Source organism: Ischnura elegans, chromosome 10 (assembly GCF_921293095.1).
Source record: "Ischnura elegans chromosome 10, ioIscEleg1.1, whole genome shotgun sequence".
Classification (NCBI taxonomy): Eukaryota; Metazoa; Arthropoda; class Insecta; order Odonata; family Coenagrionidae; genus Ischnura; species Ischnura elegans.
The window spans coordinates 89,001,972-89,016,447 of record NC_060255.1 but is presented as its reverse complement, the minus strand read 5'-3'; the positions used below and the strand labels follow the sequence as shown (position 1 = coordinate 89,016,447).

General features: G+C 39.1%; 1 protein-coding gene across 1 annotated transcript; it reads left to right on the top strand.

Annotated features, from left to right (window-relative positions):
* Nucleotides 1–10,484: 10,484 nt before the first annotated feature.
* LOC124166863 (jerky protein homolog-like) lies at nt 10,485–11,757 on the top strand. The gene is made up of 2 exons (XM_046544574.1): nt 10,485–11,239; nt 11,599–11,757. The coding sequence occupies exon 1, from the start codon at nt 10,558–10,560 to the stop codon at nt 11,218–11,220; it is 663 nt and encodes a 220-aa protein (XP_046400530.1). The 5' UTR covers nt 10,485–10,557; the 3' UTR covers nt 11,221–11,239; nt 11,599–11,757.
* The last annotated feature ends 2,719 nt before the right edge of the window (nt 11,758–14,476 follow it).

The window sequence follows — 14,476 nt, the reverse complement described above, 5'->3', positions numbered from 1 at the left end:
TTGGTAATCTCATACAATGTAGAACTCCTAACTACTCGCATAGAAACTAGGTCCCTGTGACGTCAGGTGGAGTGGCATCGCATGGGCACCAATCTGGCCTTTTTCAAATGCGGTTAAAATTGACCGTTGCCATTCGTCTAAACTGGGAATTATAAAACCAAATGATTTGTATATTATGAGTACACTAATGATGGGTAACGAATCGCAATCAATGCCTTTCGTATTCTTTGATGAAGGAAACTACCCTATTGGAAGAAACATTTAGCCGCTCATTCCTGAATGTGTAACTTTAACAAAATCCTTTGGCTTAAGCCAGGGTGAGTTATACTTCCACTTATCCAAACATACATTTCCGTAAAGCGAGGTTAAACACGTGAAGAATACAGGACCCCTACCTTGAGTGTGCCAATTGAACGTGTTTGACTTAGTTCCGGATGAGCTGTACCCTCACCCACTCCAACTAGCATTCGAAAGAATTCTATAAAAGACAGGGTGAGAGTATATCTCCACCTATCAAAACCAACATTGCCTAGAGCGAGTTGAAACAGGTTAAAGATCTAGTCTCCCAAACTTAAATATATGAAGTGAACGTGTCTGGCCTAGTCCGGAGCGAGCTGTAGCCTAACTCATGTCAACCAACATTCCAAAGAATGGAAGAAGGAGCTCAACAAATCGCTATTTTCATGAATATGGCATTAACTACATTCTCTGGTGGAACGGCGGAAAAGGAAGGGTAAAGACATACGGTTTTGACGGGTACCCGATTGGTTCTTTCCCCCGAAGTGAGGGGTTGTGGAGAGGGAAAGTCATGGTTCTCTCCCTTCCCCCAACTCGGCCATCTTTTTATTTACACTCCATTTGGCCGCCTGCAACTTAGCTTCAAACTCCACACGCTTCAATCCCGACACACTAAATCACAGAGAAAAACAGAAAAACCTATTGCATATCCTTTCCCGCCAACCGAACGCAATATTTCACCGGATTCCTGATTCAATAGCCATCATCAACGCCATCTATAGGCCGCATTTATCATACATTCACGCCCGCCGATCGCACATTGTTATTTTTGCCTTTCTTCTTTTTCCGCCCCATTTTCGGTCTTTTTAAGTCTTTATAAGCTGCCGTAAATACACTCGCGGTCATATTTCACGCTGACAACAGCCCCGACTCTTCTTTCTTTTTCGTATTTAAATCCGAACAACGAAGCTGAGAGGTTAGCGTGAAGAAAAAAAAAGAAAATTGTGAGGAAAAAGTGTATACAAATATATAATGGCATGCACGGCTTTCACTCACCGCAATGCAAATCAATGAAAATCATGACCTGTGGTAACAATGGCTTTATCGAATTTTGGACTCCTGACTTTAGGAACATATTTTGTGTTTTATTCACTGCGTTAATGCGTGTCTCCATGAAACGCTCCCGGTGTCATGTTCCAACAATTTTTGCTTTAACTTAACCGTGCTGTATGGATGAAAACACAACTCCATTCAAATATCTACGAAAAGAGGGCAAGAAAACACGAATGGTAGCTGGGAAAATTTACTCGTGGAAAGCGAACAATTGGATTGAACCCCAAACAAGAGAAATGCATTGGAGGTTTACATTTTTCCATAGTATTTTTTATTATCACATAGTATTTTTCAATATTACCCGATTGAAGAGGAAGAATATCCAAAGCTGTAGTTCTAAAATGTGCACAGAGTCATCATACTCCACACCATCCAGCTCTACAAAATATTAAAGCTATTCCCGATACAAATCCCTTCATAATAGTGTTATCATAATTTGCGATTGAAATGGCTCAGGTAAAGAAAATATATGAACGTGATTCTTTCTTTTTCGTATTCAAATCCGAAAAACGAATTTGAGAGGTTAGTGGGAAAAAAACAAAATTGTGAGGAAAAAGCTATTTAGAGGTTATTGGTGTATTGATTTGCAAAAAGAGTACAATGCTAAACGAAGCGAGTCTATTAGTGAATGGTATCATAGTATTTTGGGTCAATAAGCAATGACCAGCGGTTTAAGGAAAGTTATAAAAGCCGCTTGCATGCATTTGCTGTAGCATAAACTGTTATTAATTGTTCCTTATTTTAACTCATTCACTCTATAAGTGTAATAAATAAATACTTCTTCAGGTTGGATATTGATCAAACTTCGGAATATTGAATAAGCCTAACATGTACTCAGCGAAGTGGCAGAAGGTGATGTTAAAATTCATAAAAAGGCTTTAAAAATTAAAGGTTTCCTATTTCAGCGAAATACAGCATAGTTGTCGCAGACTTTCGAGTATCTATATATTATCTCTGCACATTAAGACAGATGTTAATGACTACGCAGCAGGAGAGAGAAAACTCTTAACGGAGAAGAAAAAATCCCGTAAATGAATGAGCTGAGGATATGAATTGCGAGTATGATGTCCTGGTTACACGGTACATTAACACGTAAAAGTTAATGTACGTTTGCGTGAATGCTTTTGGTGGACCGGAACGGAACATGTAAGAATGCATGAACCAAATTAGAACAGGTTCTATTTTCTGTGCATACATTCGCACAAGTTGGGGGATTACACGGTGCATTTTGACGTTCATTCTCGCGTTCATACATTTAAGCATTAACCCGTGCGTGTTAATGTATCGTGTAGCCAGGCCTTAATTCGTCGGACGATTCTGTAATACTAAAATTTGCAAGCACCATTAGGCAATTGTTACTGATATTTGTAAAAGAGAATATTCCAAATATAAATTAAAAATACTTATTCCGTAATGGTCACCTCCATTTCATCCATTATAGTTTTTATTGAGAAAAGTTCATAGTAAACGAAGATTTAACGGTCTTTTGGTATCAACTGATATAGGTTTCTGAATGCTACGACCTTGCCGCAGGATATTCACCATCTGAAGTTCCTGAAAGTCTCGCAAGAACAACTTCCTTCCTTTTTCTGTTCCATAAGCCGGGCTGGAAGTTATAAGCTCATTAAGAAGATTTATTTACTTTTAATTTTCCTCGCTTAAATTTCTCCTCGAAAGGAAAGCCCATTGTACTTTTCTATTTAGCTAATTATTTAGGGATTTTCAGTTTCAACTTGGAGAAGCGGTATATTGAGTTTCGTAATCTTATGGCAAGAAAAATAATTCTTATGGCCTCTCCACAGCGTCGCCAGAATTTCTCATAAATAACTGTAAACTTCCTTTCTTTTCAAGGTCCTAGGACTAAATTTTATGATTTACGGAAAGTCATAACTCAACATAAATAAAATCCAGGAGTTTTAATAGAAAATCATGCATAAATCAGCGGTATCAACAGATACACCTTGGTGAATTATTGTTGCTAATATTATATCCAGTGATCAGGACATATTAATATCACGTAAGATAACTGCTGCTTACCCACATGTAAATTTTTAAAAATATCTTCCACTGTATACCCGGAATAACCAGAAATGCGGATGGTAATGAAATTTTGTTCTTTGTCAGATACAACCGATTGAATTAGAAATATAATGAATACATCAAGGAAAAGTTGTACAGACTTATCTAATTCTGAGTCATATTTTATATGCACACTACATAACCTAAATAATCAAAGGCTATATATTTTGCTTGCGTACAGTTTGACACTAACATAAACCTTTCGGTAATTAATATACCTGTAAATAGAGATTACAGCAGCGTCTTAATCTGAATTAGTATGAGAAGCAATTGCAACATGACTCATCATTTGGTACTATCGGAACGTCAGAACTTGAATACGCTTTTGGAAGGTGATCTAGGGCTTGAGGTAATCATAGTAACTCACTTCAATGGGATTCAACGGTTATGGACAACACCATTAAACCATACACCACCATACACCGGGTAAACTGAATAAATATTTACGCAGAATGTTTACAGAAGCGATGAAATGAACAAGGCCCTTCAACGGATCGAGGTCCTAACTCATCAACGAAACCTATTATTAACTACAAATCGAAGTGGACGCGCGGAAACTGAAATAAGAACTCAATGAACGTAAACCCAATGGGAGAATACAGCGTAATCACTCATTCACCGATTGTGTCCACTGGACGGTTCCGAAAGAATAAACACTGGAGAGTAGCTCACCAACGCGAGTGGCAGCGTGGGCCAACGACGGTTGGCGAAGGTAGGGGGCAGTTGACAGTTCGGCAGGCACCTCTCCGCTATCAATGCGAAAACCTCTGCGTGTGGATTGATTTAATAGGGCATTAATATTCATTTCCAACGAAACCCAATGGAGCGTTGTGCGGTAATGATCAGCGACAGAATTCAGGATCATAAAAAAATACATCACTTGCATGGAAACAACCCTAATTCCGCTAATGAACGGATTCAAAAGAGGCCAGGCAAAGTGTGATGTTTTTCTTTAAACTATAAGGCCATCCCAAGTTTACTGCGCACAGAACATTATCATATATCTTACATGATAGAATTATAAATTAGGATAATCTCTGCTAAAAAACACCAGGATAATAGATGTGAAAGAAAAAAAGATAAAATTTCTTTTGCGGCACCCTCCATTTAATTACCCAGTTAGGATTTATATATTTTCTGGTGTAAACTATGCAGTGGTGGTTAATTCTTTCCCGCAATGAGTATTTTTCGCACGAGAAAACAAGTAAATAACATAAAAAATGCTCACTTGCTTCTTCTATAGGCTGCGAATTTTTTGGATGACCTTTGCACTAATAATTATTGATAATCACTTTGTTCCCTCTTCAGTAGCGAACACAATACTATCTGAAATAAGGATTTATGACGTCACTTAACGCTTCCACTTCACTCAAAGCAACTATAGAAAAAATATACAAACGTGAGAAGAAAATAAAGTTAAATTATCGTACAGAACCAAGAAAAGAACAAACTGAGTAAGTAACATGGCGTTTAATAACCCGTGAAAGGAAAGCCTGGGGCGATTTAAACTCGCAATGGCCGGGGACAAAGGAGACTCTAGGATCCGCTTGAACGGCTGAAAGATATTTTCGTAACAAGGAAGTATATCGAAGTGGGCGCGCAGTGAAACGTAGTGGAATAGCCGTTCTGAAAAGACTTGGAGAGAAAGAGATGAACCAATGTCACATCTACCGTCCCTATATTCCAATCCCTCTATAGAAAAAGACGAGTCGCGTTCCAGTTTCTAGCTAGAGAGACCGTCCCTATCTAGAACACAAAGAGAGCCGATGGCCAAACTTCATTCTTGTATTTGGAAGGGGAGGGGGTTGCATTCCCTTTTGATATCTGGATCCTGGGACCTAGCGACCTACTCGGCGAAGCGAATAGGTCCCCAAAGAATCCCAGGAACACGATTTGACCCGGTATGCAAAGAAATTATTCAAATAATAACAATAATAATGGAGTAATTTTCACATACAGCCGCGACGCCAATTTACAGCTAAAGTTTTAGCAATGATATGAATTAGACACAATACAATAACAGCATAAAAACAACACAAAGAATTAACCAGTTGGGAAAGTATAACATTCAATTAGCAGACGTACGGGTCGGAGCTTGTGCGGTGAGTTTTTTGCGTTACAGGTAAAAAGGATCTATGGAAGGAGGGAGTGAATTTAGAAGGGAGGAAAGGCGATATAAAGGTGAGCGCTTGGTCAGGGAAATTCTGAGAATAGGAAGGTGGAGTAGGGAGAGCGAGCGGGTGGAACGAGTCGGTATTCTAAAAGTCAACTGAGAGAGGAGTTCAGGGCAGTCAAAAGTCGAGTTCAAGATATTGTGTAGAAAGTTGATGTCCGTTTTAAGTCTGAGATTCTGTAGATTAGACAAGGAAAGAGAAGGCAATACAGTATCAGAGGACATATTGCGTAAATGAGGGACTCTATGCCTAACTATTTTGGCAAAGAAGTGGGGAATGCAATCAAGGGATTTTAGGTTAGTCGGGACTGACATGCACCGAATTGGAGAGCAATACAAGAATGCATAGACAGATTGGTTAAGATAATTTTGCGACGACCACTGAGTTATTAATGCAGTCTAATAAACCTGATGACGAAAACGACTACGAAATGGAATATTACAAAAATGTATAGGGATACGCCACGATAGTCCCATATTTGTTCCAGTAGCAGCTTTAGGATGTGTACAGAGTTTGCTTAGCGCTCAACACTACTCACTTAACACTACAATAACTCACGCCTTGGGATGGTGACAGCTGAAATTTTCCTACTCCCCTCTGTCAATTGTAATAGCTAATATCCTTTTTATCGGACTAAATAATAGACATATTTGCGCAATTAATACTTATTTCCAGTATTTTGGCCTTAAAAGGTCGTAGAAGGTTTTTATGAGATCCGAGCACTGCCAAGTCACATGCAGAAATTGACTGCTTTTATACCAAATATTGTACTGAAATTTTCTATGAATAAACGCAGCCATTCATCGCCAATAAAACCGTTTCTTATACGTGTCTATATAACTTTTAGTAACGTTTATGCTTTGGGTGAACAGTGTTTTATTTGCGACAGTATTTACCAATCCTTATTATTTACTAGAATACAGATTGATGAGAGTTATCACTGTAAACCCGCTGATTTTGAAGACTATAAATTGGATTTTAATATCAATATGTTTGAAATATACTTCTATTAACCATTTCATCTCGTAAATAATTGGCCCACAACAGGGTATGGTGGATCTGGGGAAATAGAGTTACGAATGATGACCGGTATATTCTGAGCAGTCGAGTTTATACTTGTTTTATGTTTGGAAATCTTGCTTTTTATAGTTACGACTTCCAACTCAGTACAGAATCAACCATATACTATCAGAAGTGATGTAAATAATATTCTCCATCTGTTATTTTAATCCGCTGGCCTCAGTTTTACGCGCTTGCGTTTTTTTAGCTATAACTTAACCTTAACTACTTCCAATATACAGTAAAACCAACCAATAACCCCATTGCGTGTTTGAGAGTTTTGAATAAAATAAAATTTTTTTATCACTTAAATTTTTGTATACTAGATATATCAAAAACATATATTCACATTTCACGATTAAGTAATACTTTCTTAATCGAAGTTCTGAAATACGTTAATAATATGAACAGTTATGTCTCCATCCTGTAAAGACCCTAAGAGACAGCAGAAATTTTCCCAAATCAATACATCGCAACTCCGCTTGTTTCTCTCATATTTCCACTTCAAAATGTTTTTATGTTTATTGCTTGTTCTTCGCCTTGAGTTTTTTTTTCGGTCGATTTTTTGGCGTTCACCTTTCCGGTGTTGATGAATCTCCTGCCCAGAGGAGCAAATTGGCATAGACCGAATCGGTGCGCCTCATGACAGCTTTTATCGCCGTTTCATGAGCCCTGCATCGCCAACCCCGTCGTATCCTCCAGTCCTTGGGTATCCAATATTTACCTTCTTTTTATATGTAAACGGCTGGTGTCCTAGTAACCCCTTGCCACACGCCTTTTTAGGCGGTTTGCGGGGTATGATGTACATGTCCCCAGCAGTGGCGAAGCCGTTTGGTCAAAACAAACACAAGAAAAATCGAAATATTTGGAGGTTGCCACTGGGTACAAAAGTATTTACTTACATTTTTCCGCTATATTTACCTACTTTAATGAATCAAAATATGAATTATCTCGAAAACAAGGGTCTATTTTACACGCTTTTGGCTGTTGAAATCCTGTGGCAGATCCACGTCGGGGCTCAGGGAGGCTGTAGAGTGTAGATAGCCTTGGGTATTCAATTTGCACTAGATAAAATGGTAATTTTGTTCGAACTGCTGGGAGGATAACTCCCACTTAGTCCCCTCTCTTGTCCCTATCCTGGGTCCGCCACTTGTCCCCAGCACCTTCACCCGAACCAGCCCCACCACCTCCGGTGTGCGCCTTATCTTTCACCTCGCTGGATCGTACGCACTATCTCCGCCGCTAATTACCAGCTCCCTCTTTTGAGCGCTCAGCACCCACGTTCCTTAGCCCTGTTAATTCAAGTACTCTTAATTGCTTCATCGCCTTGTTTTATGGTAATAATGAAGGCTAAAAATACCTCAAATTGGTCTATATTCATTCTTTCCGGGGTAAATTGGTGAAATGACCAACTTCGTGGCGCATAATAACTTCTAACGCATAAAGAGCTCAATGTAAATTTTAATTATCCTCATTTCTTCACATCCATTATCTTTCATATTGATATTCAATAATGGTTTCTCCGTTATATTTTATTTCTCCGTAATTTAGGACCCAGAAATTTCTTCCTTGGATTTTTTTTCTATTTTGACACTCTCTCTTAATCTGAATTTGAATCAATAAATTCAATTATAAATAAGTGACTTTGTTAGATTTCCTTATTAGTTCAATGCGATTGCCAATTTATTTCCATTTTCCTACATTAATTACTGACTGTGTCGACTTAAATAACTCCAATGTATTTAATTTTCTCTATTATTATGCACCGCGACAAAAAGAGAAAATGATTTCTTCAATCTTAGCTTAATTCATGCTTTCTTGAGTTGGTCCATTGCGCAATATCACCAACTTCGTATCGCTGCCTATTTTGCATTCTTGACTTGCACTAAATAATTGTTTATAGATACAACAAGGCGAACTACATTTTAAATAGTATGCACCCATAGTTAACACATTCCAGAATGGCCTATCCAGAAATAAAGTACAATTCATTTGATCAAAATACTAACAAACTATTTCAAATGATGTTACTTGGATTCTCAGCCAACATTCGGGCTTTCCACGCCGTTCTTACCATACTGGCGTGAGAGAATGGCAATGTGGATCTATCCATTCTTTTATGCCCAACACCAATCACTGCTTCAGTGATTAGCCTAAAAATTTAAGAATCTCGGTCAAATGGCCAATGGTAGATGAATTTTTATGGGCTTATAAAATGGTTTCCTTTTGCATTCCTTATAATATGCTTCTATGAATTAAGGCTAACCAAAAAATCAATTAACTATGCATAAAATGGTACTTTATTAAGCAAGGATGAAACGTATAGTAGACCGTTAATATAGATATATATATATATATATATATATATATACAAAATCTTGATGAAAGCGCACTAAGCGATAATATAAATATGTGGCCGATCGAGGCGAACGAACAAAAATTGTACTACTAAAACATAGACACACGTAAAAAAAGGGACACTCACAAATAAACGTTCAGACGTTTCAGCGGATTGATCCGCTATCCTCAATGCTGAAGGTGAACTGCTGCAGGCAGGGTAAGTTCCTCCAGTCGCCCTCCTTGGTGAGGTAGTGGGGGTGGAAGGAGGGGAAGGGGAGAGGGGGGAAAAAAAGGGAGGGTAGGGTTTGTTTTGGCTTTTAGTGGGCGATGTTTAGCCCGGGCGTTTCAAACGCCTTTTCAACCCAGATGTGGGCCATCTCCCTCGTCCTCACCTCGATGATAGTTGCCCTCTCTGGCAAAACTTCAATGAAGGTTAGGGAAAAGCATTGGTCGAAGGTACTGTTGTGTGAGGAAGTGTGAATGGGGATGGGTTCATGAAAGGGGGGAGTTTTGCAGGAGTGCCTGTGGTTATTCATACGGATGGATATGGGTGTGGTACATTCTCCTATGTAGTACGCGGGGCAAAAATTACAAAATAGCCTGTATACAACGTTGAAGGAAGTGCAAGACGGTGTGGAGGAGGATCTATTGATGACAGGTGAAGTGGTGGGGCGTAGCAGGGGGCAGCATTTGCAACGGGGGCGGTTGCATGGAGTCAGGGAGGAAGGTGGGGGCAGAGCGTGCCGTAGGAGGGGGCGGGTGGATTTTAAAATATTACCTAAGTTAGGTGCTCTTCTGTAGGCAATGGAGGGGCAGGATGGAAGAAGAGCAGCCGTGATTTTGTTTTTTCTGATGATAGGGTACAGATCTTTTAATATTTTTTTAATTTTTTGAGAGCCCGGGAAGAATGTGGTGGTGAGATTCAGTTTCCTGGTTTGTTCTTTTTTGGTGCGTGGGGTGTACTGTTCGGAGGGAGAGAGTATTTTCTTTTTAAGCAGGGGTTCTGGATACTTTCGTTTGAGGAGAGCATGATGGAGGTTCTGTGTGGCTCTTTGAAGAGATGGTGAATTGTTGCAGATGCGATGGGCACGGACTGATAGGGAGTAGGGGATTGCGTGTTTGGTGTGAGGTGGATGGCAACTGGTGTAGTGCAAGTATTGTTCATGGTTGGTGGGTTTTTTGTGGATGGATGTGCTGAAGGTATTGCAGTTAAAATAAAACTGTAAGGAACATGAATGATAACTGCTTATTTTCTTACGATTGCCTTCTTTTTCACTCAATGAGCTCTGACCGTCAGGAAGAGGAATTCTATCGACGTCTTTAATCTGCATGCGCTCATTTTGCAGCAGTGAGAATCAACGTATTGCTTAAAACACATTTTTTCAGCTGGCATATTCCCTGGTGAAAGCACTATTTTCCGATCAGAAATTTGCCTTTTTTGAAAATCTACGAGCGAAATTACCAGTTGCTTCAATCGCCGAACTGTACTGCTCTAATCCAGCCACTTGATCAGGGGATAATAAATAGCCTTAAGTGTCACTATCGAAGTGAAGTTATGAAAAATATCATCAACCGTGACACTGCTTTCTCCTATGAAGAATTTAAGAAGGAATTTACCCTTAAAAATGCAGTATGGTGTATTGCCGAAGCGTGGGATAAGGTTACTCCCCAGGTTTTGAAAAGATGTTGGAGTAATTTGCTGCCGGATTTTCAAAACCGCTGTGAGGAAACTGACGACATACCAGAATTTGATGGCTTCCAGGGTCCGTCGAATGATCCCGTTTCTCATTTTATAAATTTTGTGAAAGAGCTGGATGCCGACATAAGTGATGAAGATCTAAAAGAATGGAATGCCTGCGACAATAATGCCCCAGTGTACCAAAGCTTGACCGATGGAGAGATAATGGATGCAGTCACGGGTTCGACAGTTGATGAAGACGTGACCGACAGTGACTGCAGCTCTGATGAGGAGAAAATTACTACGTCGGACGCAATCACTTATGCAGAAAAACTCATAAAGTACTTGGAGCAGAGGCCCTCTTCTTCCAACGATATGGAGGTATTACACATGCATAGGTTGAAAAACAATTTAATACAAGAGAGACGCAGCCGCTGGAAACAGGTCAAACTTACCGACCTCATGAAGAACGCACCAACAACCAAGTGCGCGGATGTTGCTGCCACAGATACTGCGTGCCACTCCACCCATGGCAAATAAATATCCAATGGACGTAATGGTAAGCAATTTTTTCAATTTTTCGGGATTCATGCCGCTAGGGAACGCGTTGTTTATGAAGTTAATGCCAAGTAGATTTTCCAAAATACTCGCGTTTTCCGCCCTTAAAAGATTAGCTGCGACTATTAATATTAAATTGAAGAATTAACATTCAAATTCGATTGTTATTTACGGTAACGTACTCGAAGTGGGATTACCTCCGATCGGAGGATTTGATAATTACCGATAAATGTATGCTAGTAGTCGTGAAAACGACATGGAATTTGCGATAGCTGCATGTTGAAAAATACGGAGAGGCAAAATGTTGATATTCCAGTCGCATTGTAAAAATATTATTTGCCATATTAATTTCATTTACAGTTGGCCTTATCAAGAGTACCTCTGCGATTTACGGACGAAGAATATTTTCAAATGTTTTGAACCTTTTTTTAATCACAGATGGCAAATAGATATCCAAGATTCTCACCATAATATATATTCAATAAATATCCAAGATTCTCACGCCTTTCATCATGAATTTTATTGAGTTTTTCTTGATCCCTTACTCAGCAATACATCATTTCTGTTGATGCCAATGCACGTTCCGGAAAAAAATATTTTCCGTATTGCAGTGTTGCCTGCATCCAGGGAACAGATCTATTTACCGGAAATATCTTTAATCCGGAAAGGGTCTGGTCCCACGCATTCCGGATTATCGATCTTCTACTGTATATATATATATATATATATATATATATATATATATATATATATATCTGTATCATTCCCTACCTGGAATTAACTTGACTTATAATAAGGAGAAAATAGCGGCCTGGTTTGAGGTTACGAGAAAGACGCTACGCTGTGAGTAACTGGGACGATTTTAATGACTAGATTACACTGCCCGTGTCCTCCAAGAGTCGCAGTGGACCCTAGCTCAACCGGCGCGCCGCTCTGCCCGCTATTAGACGACTATTGGGTCGTTTAGACTGCTCCGTTAAATCCGTTAATAAAAAAAGCCTATTCATGTTCATGGGTGAGGAAATCTGCCGTGCTACGGAAGACAGTCCCACGTTAAACAAGAGAAAAGCTTAATTTAAAAATGTAGTAAATACGAAAAATTATCGTTTAATTTGGCAGCATAACTACAGTCCTGACACGAGTTTACAGAAAAGATGAACCCTAAGATAGATGTTGAACTCTGAAGCTCGGGTTTGCAGATTAACTTAGTACTATGCTACACGCATTGAATGATGTCCAGTTTGAATGAATATATGCACTGTGCATGTACCAACATCATGTAAGTATTTGTATTAAACATTATGGAAATAGAAGTGATATTAGGCCTATCAAAATACTCATTTCTTCGCGCCTCATTATCTGTCCTTCTGTGATTTTCCCACATGACGTTAATTCCTTGCCACTTATAACGAAAATGTTAGCCACAAGTATTTCCTTCGCTTCACGCTTAAAAGAAACTAGCGTTAAAACATCCAGTATAACGTGGTCTGGCTTGCGGTCAGGAAAGACAGGGTCGTGAATAGCTGAACGATTTCAACGGCCCTGCCCTTAACGTCCAAGCGTCGGCCCCTGGCGTCACTCAATTCATCCTGTTGGGTCGTTAGGGCCGGCCGCCGAGCCAAACAAGCGCGTAAATTCCAACCCCCGGCCCTAAGTGAGCACACTACGTCACATGGACTGCCGCATCTAAATAGAACGTCTCTCTCGCTTCTACCCACTGCCTCAAAAACAAACACGTTGATCATAGAAAATAATGAGAGAAGATAGAAATAATGAGAGAAGAGAATGAGAGAGAGGTTTTTTGACGGCGTTTGATGCGTGGGAAGACAAGGACCATAAAAGATAGAAACGGAGTGAAAGAAGTAACGTGGCGTGGGCTTCCCATCGCTACAGATATAGGATAACTGCAAACCAGTAAATAGTAGCAAAAATAGTAAATGAGCAAAATTGACTGAGTTGTAGGTAACGATTACAATTTTGGTAATTTTAACCTTTTCTAACCCTGAACTGTTTCTGGAAGGAACCAAATTTCAAGATTTTTCATTTTGAAAACTTGAAAATTTTACACTCAATGGTAATTATCCTGGCAGCTAAATATTTTGTCCATAAAATCTACGCTTCAAAGTAATATTTAATTTAAGTATCTCCTAAATAGAGCTGAATGATTAAACATTTTTGATATTGTTTAGAAGCAACATTGGGTTATAAAGGGGTAGCTCTTCGAAAATGTGACATTTTACTGTATTGCAATAAATATTTTCGGAGTGTAATCGTAAATTTATACACTATTTATAATTTCTATATTTTTCTTTCACTTTATATTATTTATTTTAATTTTACTTTAACTTGAGACACTCTTTACTATTACAATGACGATGAGGTAAAAAATGTCGTGCGGGCGCTTGAAGTTACTACAGTAAAGAACAACATTAATTTAAAATCAACAAATGTATCAAACGCTATTACATCTTCCAGAACATACGCGATAAGAGAATTAAAACTCAATATTCAATAATACTTATGAATTGCTTGAATTTTGTTTCCTTAGTTTTGCATTCAATTGAAATCAAATCTCAATCGTGCGTCGTCGTAACACGCAAAAAAATACCCTCGGCCATAGCTACCATCAAATTTTTACTCGCAGTGTCTGTGTCCAGCGTAGTATTTTTCCTACTAGCCGCTACCAACTGTCTTGGGAAAATTAAAATCGGACTGAGGGTGGAAGAGAAGATTGGAGGCTTTAGGGTGCAGAGAAGCTGCTACCCTCTATAGGCGCTGAGAGCGTGAGGGGTCATGGAGGAATTAAGGGGAGTGGGGAAGGGTAATAGGGTCTCAGGGCCTCTGCAAGATAGGGTTGGGGAAGCGGAGCTCACTCGGAAGGTCCGCCGCACTAAAAACTTTCTCAATTCCACGAACCCCACTCCCATCTTCTTGGCGATAATGAGTGCGAGTGATTTTTATCGCAAAGCACAGGGTACATATTTCATTAATATTAATTCATGGTGCTATTCTACATAGATTTCTCCTCCCCAACTTTTGCCTCTATCTATCTTTATCTAAGTTCATGGGCGCGAATCCCACATCAGGAAGCTAATATAATCTATGAGTACTATGCATAAGTTTTTTCTTAGAAGGAAAGTAGATCTCAATGACCCCATTGGAGTTAATTTAAAAGAACATGAGAGAAATTTATGCGGATGAAGTGTTACTTCATAAATGGATATTATAAGCGATAAAT